General features: G+C 37.0%; 2 protein-coding genes across 3 annotated transcripts; both read left to right on the top strand.

Annotated features, from left to right (window-relative positions):
* Positions 1-411: 411 nt before the first annotated feature.
* Positions 412-5,818, top strand: LOC143853039 (H/ACA ribonucleoprotein complex subunit 3-like protein). Of its 2 annotated transcripts, none has more exons than XM_077362741.1 (4): positions 412-494; positions 1,727-1,796; positions 3,102-3,144; positions 5,416-5,818. In XM_077362741.1, exons 2-4 carry the CDS (start codon positions 1,743-1,745, stop codon positions 5,511-5,513), a joined length of 195 nt encoding a protein of 64 aa, XP_077218856.1. In that variant the 5' UTR covers positions 412-494; positions 1,727-1,742; the 3' UTR covers positions 5,514-5,818. The 2 variants fall into 2 exon arrangements, with proteins under 2 accessions (XP_077218856.1, XP_077218857.1); XM_077362742.1 differs by having other exon boundaries at positions 428-494; positions 1,732-1,796.
* Positions 5,819-7,303: 1,485 nt separating this feature from the next.
* On the top strand, positions 7,304-11,718 carry LOC143852786 (RING/U-box superfamily protein). Its single transcript, XM_077362387.1, has 5 exons — positions 7,304-7,737; positions 8,079-8,240; positions 9,746-9,803; positions 10,607-10,860; positions 11,264-11,718. The coding sequence occupies exons 1-5, from the start codon at positions 7,376-7,378 to the stop codon at positions 11,331-11,333; spliced, it is 906 nt and encodes a 301-aa protein (XP_077218502.1). The 5' UTR covers positions 7,304-7,375; the 3' UTR covers positions 11,334-11,718.
* The last annotated feature ends 2,012 nt before the right edge of the window (positions 11,719-13,730 follow it).

Genomic DNA, 13,730 nt, shown 5'->3' with positions numbered 1-13,730 from the left:
ATTAAGTTTCATATGGTGTATCCGCGGTATTGTTCAGTATTTTTCAAAAAAAAAATTGCATGGCCCCACTCCATTGAATGATCTAAACTGTTTATTTGTTGAGCCACAACGTAAACAAGTTGTACCCCAATAATCACATATGATCCTTATATAGATCGGTGGGTTAGGATCAAACTATGGAAATGATTTGGGGGGCACAACCTATTTAAGTTGTGGCCCAGCAAATGAACGGCTTGGATCATCCTATTGAGTGGGCCGGCTTGAAAAATACCGGTCTATGCCGCCACACGCCATATAGAAACTCTGATTTATATTTGAGAACAATTTTATCTTCTAAAAACGGGGATAAGTTGAATTCCGTTTTTTGTTTGCATTCGCGCTATCCTCGTTATTCGAAGATAAGGCACGTCTATATAATCTTCACACCTCTGTTTTTTATCTCAAGTGCATAGTTCTCATACTTTCATTCTCCCTTGAAACCCTCGTTTCGAACTGTAATTTCTTTTCCTTTTTTCCTCTCCCGATTTTGTGATTAATTTTAGTTTTTAGGGTTTGCTGAACCTTCGGTGTTATTTATATATTCCTGTGAGCTTTTACTGATTATTTTTTATGGGAATTAATTTCTTTGTCTTTGTGGATCCAGGGTTTTGATTTAGGGTTGTTTATTGATTTTGTTTCTGATACTAAACCAACAGCTTATTCCTGTTTCTACTTTTTCTCTTGATGCTCGTCTTTTAAGCATTCAATCTATGTAATGTGTACTGGATTTTAGGGTTTTGGTTTAGGGTTGTTTATTGATTTTGTTTCTGATACTAAACCAAGGCCTTATTCCTGTTTCTACTTTTTCTCTTGATAGTCATCTTTTAAGCATTCAATCTATGTAATGTGGACCAGATTTTCTTGTATAGTCTGTTTAGGAGTATTCAATGCAATTTGATAGTCTTGAGTTTGGGTTATTTTTCTAGTTCTTTTTTTTTGCATATGAAATCAACACTGTGACCGTGATTTTATTGCTGTTGTTGCTATTCTTCTGATTTGAGGAGTTTTGTCAGGTTGGATATTTGCTCTATAAGATCAGGGAATTCCAGAATGGATGATTTCTTTCTTTAGTTAGCTGTAGTGTAGTGATAAGGGCTACATAATCATGACTGATGTCTTGTGCTTCCCAATTTATATCTGTGTCATTTTTTCGTATGTTTTGCCAAGTGTGTTTGCTCAATTTATTGTGAATTTTGTAGTCTATGAAATTTCATTGGAAATTATGTCCTTTCCTAATTCGAACAAGACTGGATTGCAGTATCGAAGAATGTTTAATCAAGTTGTTGTGAAAGCGTGGTTGACTTTATTTTATATATCTATTAGTTTACAAAACAAGAACCCTGCTTAATTTATTATATTTTCTAAGCTTTGTGTCCTAATTGTTGTATAACTAAGATGTGTTTGGGCTCTAGTTTTATGGACATGTATGTAGAATACCCGCGAGTCAAGAAATGAACAATCCTTGTACAAAATAAGAACCCTCATATTTTTCTTAACCTTCATTTCACAATTTTAGTATACCTGAGCATGCATTTAGGCTCTAGTTGTATAGACATGATTATGGAAGACACATGAGTGAAGAAATGAATAATAAACATTTCTTTTTTTGTATTATCGTTGTGGCAATTACTTTTTCTTATTCCATCACTGTGCTTGACGTTGCTTTTATCATAATTGATTTTGACAGAACAGTTCGCTTGACAATGTATCTTCAGTTTTACATTAATGAAAATGGTGACAAAGTTTACACGACCAAGGTACATTTCATTTTCTAAGAAATTCTACGTGATGTTATTTTTTTACTTTATCTTAAATCCTACTTTGTTATGCAAAGCTGGGGAGTTGTACCCCTTCTTGGCTGTTGAGCTTGGTCCCTCCTTTGGCTTTAATTAGCATGTCCGAACTTAATGTGAAATGCATATTCCGTGAAGATATGATCCTGTGGCATGTGCCATTACCACTAAAAAAAAATGTGACATGTACCATTGCAATTTTGCAGTGATCCTTAGCTCGTACTCTTGTAGTCTTGTTTACCTATTAATAAGGTTATCCGTTTAAAAAAATTGCAGTGATTTGTCAGTAGCTTTATTGAAAACATGATCATGTGACTTTTTGAATCCCAGCTTACCTATGGAAATATTTGATTGTTGGAATGGTATAGACTGAAGAAACTCAAAAATATTGGCAGGTTTACTTATTTAATGTTTTCTTTATTTATGATTCAACTTAGATTGAAAAGTTGGGGAGTTGCACCCTGCTTGACTGTTGAGGTTGGTTCCTCCATTGGCTTTATTTAGCATGTGTTGGGATCGGTATCTCAACTTTAAATGTGTGTTCCATGAAGATATGATTATGTAGCATATGCCATTCCAATTTTACAGTAATTAATTATGGGGGGAGCATCCTTCACGAAAATAAGAAAAATATGAATCATGAAAGAAATATGTGAGAGAAATGCATTTAATATGTTATTATTTTTATTTTAGTTGTTTTATCTTATTATTCTTGTAAGTTGTATTTATATAAGTTCTGTGTACTTTTTTGTGAGTTTTTAAATTTGGAATTTCTTAATTTCAAATTTCTATGAACTTGTATCATTCAAAATGAAAAAAAAAAAATCTATGAGCTTGTATACGTAAGTATATGCATTTATAATTTTTCATAATTTTTATTTAAATTAGAGGCATGCATAGATGATTTATATGTGTTCTTTAAATACTTTATTTTTTTAGCAGAGTTTCTTACTTACTTTTATTTTTATTACTATATTTTTTTTCTTCAAATGTGTCATCAAAATATCCATCATTTTGGTGTTAATCAATGCATTAATTCAATTGAAGTTTTTATGGATAGAAAAATGCTCATCTATGGGTATAATCTAATTGGAGTTATTTTACAATCTGTTCATTGATTAGCATACTGGTAAATAATTTTTGAGTAAGTATTTCTTCTTACATAAAGTTTAGTGTTGATTCAATCTTATGCTTAATCCATAATGCTTTTTTCCAATAATTATCTATATTATATAGTCCCCAACCAATGATTGATTTTCCTGCTTGCAGAAAGAATCACCTCTCGGGGCAGCAACACAATCTGCTCACCCAGGTAACTTGAACACAAGTCCAAGTTCATTTCTGTTTACAGTATTTTATGGTTTACTGATCATTGTTACTGTTGGTTATTATCTCCTTGAATTTTCATTGAACACTAAATGATCACCACGGCCTCTGGTGACAAGAAGCATCATCATTGGTGCTATATAGTGGCGGCCTGGATGATGCCATCATTGCCCTGCATGGAGCCAATGGTTCACCAAAGGGTTCTGACGATATCACTCCCCAGGCAACCCAATTGATTTTTTCTCAATCACGGGTTGTTTATGTTCATCTCTTTACCATTGTATTATGAAATCTGCAAGACAAATTGAGCCAAAATATCTTATGCTTAGAACATTTGCTCCACGACAAAACTTTTCTGTATGCTTTTATTAAAGAGAAAAAGCATTTAAATTGCTTGGACATTTATTAGTATCTGCATTTACACGCGGTATCCTCACCCGCTATCATTATTTTAAAGTAATTTTTCATGTGTACCAGATCACGTGGTATTATCACCCCCTATCATTATTTATTTTTTGGGTTTCTAATAGACCTTCACTTCCTTCTCCTCTAGTTGGTTACATCTATTTTCTTTCTCTCAAGCTTTAATTAGATGCCTTTTACTGTTTTCACACCATTTTATGTTATGCCATATTGCCATGTCCAAGAATTGCAAATAAAATAACAAGACTTGTCACACTTTGGGCATGACTCTTGGCTCCATGTCTATGCAACACTGCCTTTGGGTTCAACTTTTCTTTCTCAGTGAATCGTTTTTTATCACAGTAAATCCTCCTTGACTGGAATCATTTTTTGCAGAGTTGTCTTGACTCGGCCAGTTGACTCTGCTGATCGAGTTGACTTAATTGGTTTTCTGTTCAGTCAAATTGCAGTCAAGGAGTTGTGAACAGTAGTAAGGGGTCTAGAGGTGCTCAAGATGTAGATATGTCAACTTCACCTGCAAATTACAATGCAGAGAATGCAACCAGTTTTGGACCAAAAACATCCAACAATAGCGTACATAAAATAGGGCTAGAGAAGTAGTTTGGTTTTTAGGGATGATACGGGCAGGGACGGCAGGCCGATGGATGACCATCAAACTAATCTGAAAAAAGATTGCAAATGGATTATAGAAGATTCCTCTTACAGAGATTGTTGAGGGGGCGGAGTCTAGGGATGACGAACAAGTGGTTTTTGGAGGGTTATAAGTGGTCAGGTTGATTCCTTCACTAAAGGAATAACATTTAGAGTGGGGGTGAGCAAAATATCAGGTTCTGGGAAGACCACTGATGTAATCAGATGCCTCTTAGGGTTTCCCATTATGGGTTGTTCCGAGTGGCCAGAGATAGACGTGTGACAGTGGTTGATTCACATGTTGGGGGAGGGGGAATTACCTGCACGCCATCTTTTGATCTGAGCTTGGATCACATGATTAGACTTTTAGCGAGCCTGATGCCACTGCTAGAAAGCACTTGCTTTAGGAGGGGGGAGGGGTTGGCAGGAGGGTTTGGAAGCAGTGTTCAAACCGGTTTTCTTTGGGCATCCCTTTCTATTTCAGGTTGGTTTACTATTGTGAGATCATTGCACCCACGTACAGGTTACGATTGTTTCCAGGTGCTTTCAGAGTCATTATGTTCTGTTGGACTGCTGGCCTTGACAAAATCTTTGAACTGGGAACTGGATCACCGATGGGGATCACTCACATGAAGAAACGAAGGCTACGAGGTTTCTCTTCAATACATTCTCAAATGGGGCCCACGACCACATGAAGGCACGAGAAAGGGTCGGCTTTGTCATTTGGACCTGTTTGGCCCTGGTGAAACAGTGGTAGCTGACAAAAGACCTTTTTTGGGGTTTTCCAGTCACATGGGGTGAATTGAGTAGTTTGGTCTAGTTTCTATATTGGTTAAGGCCCCGTTCTCTTTCTAGCTTTTCTTTTCTTTTCTTGTTTTCTTTTTCCATGACCAGGTCGTCCTTTTGATTTTCTTTCACAAGGTTTTTAATAAAAGTAATTGCTATGGTTCAACATAAAAAAAATAGAGAGGAAAAAACAATGAACATACAGAAAACATTTTTTCCACATCGGGAGGATATGCATTTTTTGGTTGGTGGAGTGATTTGACCAACGTAGCAAATATCACATGGATCCACTCTCATTTTTTAATTGGTCTAATGCACCAATTGGGAGCTGCTGAGTTCCCTAAATTGCTATTCTGTTTTGACAAGAATTTATAATCAGATGCTCACTCTTTATTATCCTCTTTTTTTCTTGCCACAGCACGCTTCTCCCCCGACGACAAGTTCTCAAGGCACAGAGTTCTTCTGAAGAAACGGTTTGGTTTACTGCCAACACAGAAACCACCTCCCAAGTACTGAGGAACTGTTATGCTTCAAGCTGCTTTTCCTTGTGTACTTGAAACTGTTCTGCCTCTCTATGAAAACATGAGCCAGAATCACTCTATCACTAAAGCGGCGGTTTGTTTAATGATGGATTGTTAGAATTTTAATATTAGCATATATGGATCATTTAATGTCTTAGTTTGATTATTGAAGTTTCAGTCTAATATATGGAATATGGATAGAAATGGAATGTATTAGCAGTAACATAAATGTTCCACATTCAAATGGCCACATCATAGGGACTGAACGGAATGCAGATTTTTTGGTGATTTGGGCGCTTACATATGTGCAAGCCCTTGCGCGTCTGAGGTTTTGTGTGATTGACAATATCATTGTCTTTTATGTTATCAGATCAATGATATGGTACCAAATTTGGGTAGATTTTTTCAAAATTCAGAAACCAAGTATTGAGGAACAGGACAGTGTTGTAAAACAAATAGACTAATTATCAGAACATGGGAAAAGATATACGTTATTTGGTTCATCAGATAAATCTCTTCTGATTTGAGGTCCCAAACTTTCTTAGAAACCTGCTTCTTTAGATGAGACCAAGTTCATTGCCCCGAAATCAGCCTTTCACTTCATCTGAAGGAGACAAGAGAAGTAAAATTTAGGCCGTATTCGTTTTGGATTTTGAGAATTGATTTTAATTCCAATTGATTATTGTACTCACAATTGCATGTAATTTTGAGCTGAATATTGAGTTTGGCTTAAAATCAATTCTCAAAATCCAAATCAAGCATGGCCTTATCTTGCGTCTGCTGCATGAATTCAAGGAGTTTTTATTTTTGAGTAATTTTCCCCTAATTTTTTTAGGTTAGGTTACATTTTCCAAATCAAAATGTTATAATCATCTTATATTGTCATCAGGCCGCATTACTAATCAGCCCTAAATAAACAACAAGTGGGCAGTACTTTTTTTTTTTTTTTTTTGGTGACGTAGGGTGTCCCCACCCCCTTTGGAAGTAGGACTATTCCCTACGGATGAGCGCAATAGCCCGTAAACCACGCGCATCGGGTAAGCCCGGGTGAGCGCAATAGCCCCGTAAACCACGCACATCGGGTAAGCCCGGGTGGGATTCGATCACACGTCTCCAGAGAGCAAACATGAGACTTATGCCGAAGAGCCACACCCGTCCGGGCTCAGTGGTCAGTACTTGCCCCTTACTAATAGGGCCCTCTCATTAGCCTTATCAGTAAAAAGGTGCTATAAAGGGTAATTTTACACCGGTTTTGAGTAACAGGTATAATTTCATGTCCGTAAATTTTTCAAAATAACCCAAAATAGGTGTAAAATTACCTTTTTATAGCACCTTAATTAGGGCACTCGTTAGCAAAACCCATTAGTAAATGATGCTCGCTGGGAGTTAAGGTCAAGGGAGGGAGCTTCAGAGCATGGTTTTAAATTTCGACTGAAATTTCGGATTTCGGTGGGGACCGAAACCGAAATTTTCCAAAATTTCATTTTTCACCATTTACCAAATTTCGGTCAAAAATTCCGATTAAATGCCATTATTTATTAAAAAAAAGTGTCAAAATTTCGGTCCGAAATTTCAGTTTTCGGTGGGCTGCGAAACGGTTACCGAAACCGAAATTTTAAACCATGCTTCAGAGACCTGTCTGTGTTTTTATAAACGGTCAGCTTATGGACCAATCAGACCGGATAGGATCATCTGATCATCATAAATTTTAGCCCTGGCCCACTTGAATTAGTAGGGGCCCACGGTTTATAGTTCCACCCAAAAGTCCACTATAGTATAGTCCACAAAAATATAGACTGCGACAAAGCACAGCGTTCTCTCATTTTCTAGGTTTTGCGTTTTTTTACGAGAAGAAATATGGCATTCTCGCCTTCTAAATCTAGGGTTTCTTCCTCTTTAACGCCAAAAAAGCCTAATTCGATGCGAATCAAAGCAGCGATTCGACATAAATCATGCCCGATCTGCCTCGGACCCATTGAAGAGAGCAAAGCGGCAGTGATCAGAATCTGTTTGCATACATACTGCATCGATTGCATCCGAAAATGGAGCGAATTGAAGAGAAATTGCCCTCTTTGCAATGCAAAGTTCAACAGCTGGTTCTGTAATATTAGGGTTTCGACTGGTAAGTACGATGAAGAGCGATTACCGTCCCCAAAAGAGATGAAGAATGTTGGATTTGTTCACGCAAGAAGAGAACGTGGTCGTTTGGCACCTCAAAGGTGAGTTTTTTAGGGTTTCTTTTCGAACTTATTAAGGGTTAAAACTTAAAATCCCAGATGAGAAGATGAAAAATGAAAAAAATGTATATTGTCTAGTTTAAAGGTAAGCTTTTTTTTTATTGAGACTTGGATCAGCATTTTTTTCGTGCCATAATCGATTCTTTATAAAAAGGTGTTTTCTGAAAGGATTACCTGTCTATCATATTCATTGAGAGTCCATGTTAAAAAGTCCAGACATAAAAATCTTGCTCATTACAGATAATGAATAGCACCTGAACTTTCAATTTGAAATGGAATGTTCTTATTTTTATGACATCAAGTAGCTTATGTACTTTGGTTAGGTTGCTGAGCAGGTCTAGGGACCAAGTGTGTACTTTTATTCAACATTCTAGGCCGTTGCCGTGGCGCCGCTCATTTGGTCCCTCAAGATTTTCGCCTTCTCCTGAAGGTCTGAGTCATCATGCTCAAGTTATTGCTGAAAGAGTTCTTCAATGGCGTGCTAGGTATCACACTCACTGTTCATCTCCATAACCGCATCCTTAATGATATTCTTGTCAGAAGTCATCCTGTTTAACTCTGATGTTATCCTGTTTAACTCTGATGTTATACAACTTTCCATTATTAGTTTATTACTTATTGCTTCTTTTTTGCCTAAGACTGAATGTATCTATTTCAATCAGTAGGCCTCCAGAGTTGAACTCTCATTGCTAGTGGTTAGTCCAACAATACCATTTGTAGGTTTCTTTTGTTTCGAGTGTTGTCATAATCTCTCCATACATTAAAGTGGATTTGATCTCAAAAGACTTGTTGGAATATGATTTTATTTATTAAGCTTTATACGTTATTCATTTGTGCTCCTTTGTGTTCTTGAGTCATCTCCATTTTCAATAGAAATGCTACAATCGAAAATCGATCTGACTATATGTTTCCAGCTAAATGACCATGTCTTTAGTGGCGGAGGAGCTATCCTAAGTGCCATCTAGGAATTCACTGGCTTGGGTATTTATTGGGATAAGTTCAATATTTGATGTTCTTCTGGGATGTTATCATGGAACATCATTAATTAAATTTTCGAAAAGCATTTTAATTTTCGAAATCCATTTTACGTTGAAAGAAAAGGAACCTTCAGTAATAGATATTTTCTAACCACTAGTGAAGACCTTGGTAAAAATGACAAATATCATGTTAATACGTGGATCTGATATCTGTACCCTTACAGGACGAAGATCCCTTTTAATGACTTGTCAAGTGATCTCTAGCAACTGACAGAACTGACTAACTTGTTTATTATTAAGTACTTGCTTAATTTGTAAGTTATATGGGTTAATGAAATATTGACAGGGTCAACATTGGTTCACGCCAGTTGACTCCATATCCTTGAGTACGAGTGTTGGAATCCAACACGGCAACACGGATACCAAGTTTCAGATTTGGAAGCTCTGAAGGAAAAGGGATATGTGGATTCAATAGTATATTTTAATCAATTTTAAAAGTTAAAATTATAAATAATAATAGGGTTATAATATCCAAGGACTCAATTCCACTTGAACATGATCTGTCTAATTATGTGTTTTGACCTCATCAGTTATTGAGGAACAATCTCCATTCATTAGTCGGGGCCAATCTAATTATGTGTTTAGACAGTCCCCTCTGCAAGTGCAGGGTCTGACATATGAAGACAAGGTCTCCAAGTCCTTTGACAAAGCTCATGCTTTTGCCTTATTTGAGTCTTTGATTCCCATAGGTCTAAAAAATGCCACATTTTCCATATGTGTTTGCGCGCGCTTGAATATTTTACATTATAAATGATTTGTTCATCAATACTTATTTTCTGGGAATATCCTTCGAAAAGTTTAAAAAGAAAATAAAAGACGAACTGTCAAAATCTTCTATTGCTTCTTTTTTTAAAGTGTGACTATCAAATTTGTATGGTTTTCATTTGCTGGCACTTTTGATCCATTGGATGAGCAGTTTCATCATTTTGACATTTATTTCGCTGTTTTTGCAGCATATATAAACAACGCTTACAAGCTGTCCCTCTTCCTTTTAGGGATGGTCCACATCTGGTACGTGGAGTTTTTTCTTGTTAATGTACAGTGTCTTATAAATAACGCCGTTCCCTTTCAGCTTTCTAGCTGTGGAATTTTGAAAAGCATGGGTTCAATAAATGAGGGAAAGGATATCGCCAAATTTCACTGTTGTATACAGAAATTTGAGAACACCATCAATTTGCAACTATAATACTAACTTGATTTTGAAAAGTGGCCTAGCGGTTGTTCAATTTCTTGTTTCTAAACGATTGTCAACATTTCACCATCCCAGTGCCCCACCTGCCCAAATATATTTAATGAATTTCAGGCATTGGACTTGATGTAGTCTCAACTGGTGAATTTTGACATAAAGAACATTCTCGACGTAGTTTTGAGTAGTGAATATTGACAAAAAGAATATTCTGCTATTTTTGGTGAGAGGACTATTTTCAAAGTCCCGATATACAATCTGCATCATTTTCTAAAAGTATGTATTCTGGTTGGGTATCAAATGACCGTGGGCAAAGTTTTTCAACACATCTAATGGATAAAATGATAATTGATAAGGTAAAAACAAAGTTATGTGAGCATTTTCAGAAACAAAAAAACAAAAAACAAAATTATGAGTCATTTATAGCTGATGATGGATGCTTGGTCTTTCGTTGTACTACTATACCTTTTGAGTTTTCCCTGGTGATATTGCTTCTGGTCCTTCTTGGGCTCTACTTAAATACTTTTGTTACTATCGTATGCTAAATTGCATTATTAAGTTATCAACTATTAATATCTCCAAAAGTTGGATCAATAATGAGTTGTATGTCCATTTTGTTTCCACTCAGAATGTATTAGGAAATAATGACGTAAAGCAAAGCATACTGAGGCGTATAGAACCGTGGATACGGAGGGAGTTACAAGCTGTTCTTGCGGACTCAGATCCATCAGTTATTGTGCATCTAGCCTCATCTCTCTGGATCTTATGCCTTGAAGAAAAGCTTAAACTCCCACCGAAGAGTTTTTGTGGGCATGATAAATATTTCCGACAGTTAAGACCTTTCCTGCATGACCAGGCAGATATGTTTTGGCATGAGCTCAGGTACTTTCTGCTTTAATACGTGGCACTCCTTTTTCAAATTTTATTTGATATAGTAATTCAGCTTGTTTGATTCTCGATGCATTTATGTTCTTGACAATCTCTTCCAGAATAGCTGTGCTCCTGTAAAGGGTGGGATTTTCTCACTCTATATAAAATGCTACCCATTTTGAGATATCCTTGCAAAGCTAAGTACAACTGATTGCAGATCTGGTTTGGGATTTTCTCACTCTAAACAAAATTTGCAAATGATATCTCAGAATAGGTGGCATTTGCTTATTTGGGTCTGAACCTAACTTTTTAGGGTGCTTTGCCCTTGCTGGCGTGTTGTCTGGTTCTGAACTGTAAAATAGCTGTTTTATCGCATTCTTTTTACATTGTTGTTATTAAAAAATATCATTTTCAGGTGTTTTGCGGCGTGCTCCTTTACTATGGAAACTTATGACATGTTGGTTGAATATAAACCAATTGGATGAGTGTTGGATTGGAGGGACTCAAAATTGGATACGCTCATTACCATCACTTCAAGTTAACCGGGTAAGTGTTGGATTGAAGGAGACTCTATAATTGTGATGGGTTGGCTTAACAAGATGTCTCCTACAACATGGAGATTCAAGTCTCTAAGAGGTTCTTTGTATTGCCTTCATCAAGGCTCTGTCCCTTTCGACTTGAAATGGGCATAAAACAAATTTAATGCTCATTTTTAAGGGGAAAAATGGGTGTAAAATTTGTATCATGCCCATTTTCAACTTGATAGGTTTGTAAATTTGTGGTGAATGATTTTTTTAGAGAATACGATGTAGGGGCAATTTGTATCATGCCCATTTTCAACCAGGTCTGCCATGGATATCATCATGGGTTTGTTCTCCACATGGATAGAATGTTAGAGAAATGGAGGGTACTGTTGTTGATAGAAAACAGAAACTTGTCTCCCCTCACCCTCGGTGACCTACCTGGAGAGCTAACTGCCAAGAAGCAACAACTACTTTTTTCCTTCTTCACCGCTAACTATTCGTTCAGAGTCGGCAAGAGCAATCAGAGTTTATGAAAGCATTCCCATAGGATAGGAGCATTCGTTAGCTAATTCATCTTAGCTCTTTTGATTCTTTTTGAAGGGAATGAGATTTTCAGTCCCTTCTCAAACAAGGATGCTCCAATAACGAGGCGGGATATGAAGCCCTGATAATGGGATTGACAATGGCTATTGATATGGTCTTTTCACTTTCCTTAAGACAAGATTCGCCCCCACTAGTAGTGTGCAAAGGGGATCCGCGAATTGTCTCCAAGATACAATGAAGCCTAGTAGGGAAGCCCTACTAACATTTGATGACGTCTCGCACTAGTGGAATCAAACCCGAAATGCCCTTCCGAAAATTCAAGCCGTAGAGAATTTTCCAGATACTGTTTCTGCAGAAGAACAGTATCTAGAATAATAAAACAAAAGAAAACAGTATGTAGAAATACTTGGGGAATTTGTAAGAATGTAGAAGATAGTTTAAATCTGTCAGAATAGCAGAAGAAAATTGGTAATTCGATTCTCTGATGAAATTACCAAATTCTGCACATCTGGAAGGACACATTTCCAGAATGATTGAAATTTGACCGTTAAATCGCACCAATTTGATATTGAACGGTCCTGATCGATCTTAGAGGTGACTGTTGGTTTGAGTAAAATCTCTCTCCGACCCCGTCATCGTTAGATCAATTATTTATGGTGCGGATCGCACCCCCTTGGCTCTTGACCCTTAGGGAAAGGGACACAACCTATTTGATCACACTCCTTGACAGTTGGAGTTCTGGACCTGTTGGGCCGACCGTTAGCCCCGAACCGAAGCCCAACCAAAGTGCGCCTAATAAAGCCCCACTATGCGCCCTATAGCTCATTGCCCACGCCGCCCGCGCGCGTGTGCGAACGGTGTGTTGAACCGTCCTGTGGGTCCAACCATGGGTTCAACCCAATGTGCAACCAAACAAGTAGCGGAAAAGCGTAGTGCTTTATAAGCTCTTCTCTTTCCATTCTCTCATTCGGTACGGGACAATCTTTTCAACTACACTTCTACATCCATTTGTAAAAGCAAATTTTTTCAAGAAAATATTTTCTTTTTCCCAAACGTTTTTGATAAAATATTTTTCAGAACACTAAAACATGCAAAATACATGATTTTGAAAATCCAAAATCACTAACATAGAAATCCTTCAATAAGCTATTCCTAGGATTGGCTACGCCCCTTGGGTATGTTTTACCGAACGGAGCTGCTTCCCAGTGATAAAATAAACCCAACTCACTATGCCCACGAAGATAAAATGAATCCAGCTTACTATCCCCATGAAGATAAAATGAATCCAGCTTACTATCCCCCATGAAGATAAAATGAATCAAAATAAGGGGACTTCATAGTCTTAGTTTGGAGTAGGATATCGATACCTCGATGGTCTCGTGGGGGCCGGATATCAATCGGCCCCTAGTCACCAATAAAGAAAAGAACGAAAAAAAAATACAATTTTGAGAAGGAAAATGGTAAATTTGCCCTCCTTTTCTTCCCCGAGCCACCCCTTGCAGTGTAAAAAGAGTGTAATACTCTCTTTCAACATACTTGTACACATCAGAGAAAATACCGCTCCTGGACACGTTAGAGAAATTATGATTGTATTGAGAATTCTTGTGTAACACCCAAACTTTATTCGCTACCACTTTTAATTTACAATTGTTCCAAAACATTATCCAACACAAATAGAAAACACTTTTTAAAACTGGATATCATTAACATACAAATATTCCAGACCAAAATAGTTATCTTTCCAATTGCCAACTATGGAAATGAAAACCAATTATTATTCCATGTTGTAAATAGTTATCTTTCCAATTGCCAACT

The sequence above is a fragment of the Tasmannia lanceolata genome, unplaced genomic scaffold (genome assembly GCF_043159265.1).
Source record: "Tasmannia lanceolata isolate RefF3 unplaced genomic scaffold, GAP_Taslan_0.1 ptg000019l, whole genome shotgun sequence".
In the NCBI taxonomy this organism is placed as follows: domain Eukaryota; kingdom Viridiplantae; phylum Streptophyta; class Magnoliopsida; order Canellales; family Winteraceae; genus Tasmannia; species Tasmannia lanceolata.
This window is presented reverse-complemented; position numbering and strand designations above follow the sequence as displayed.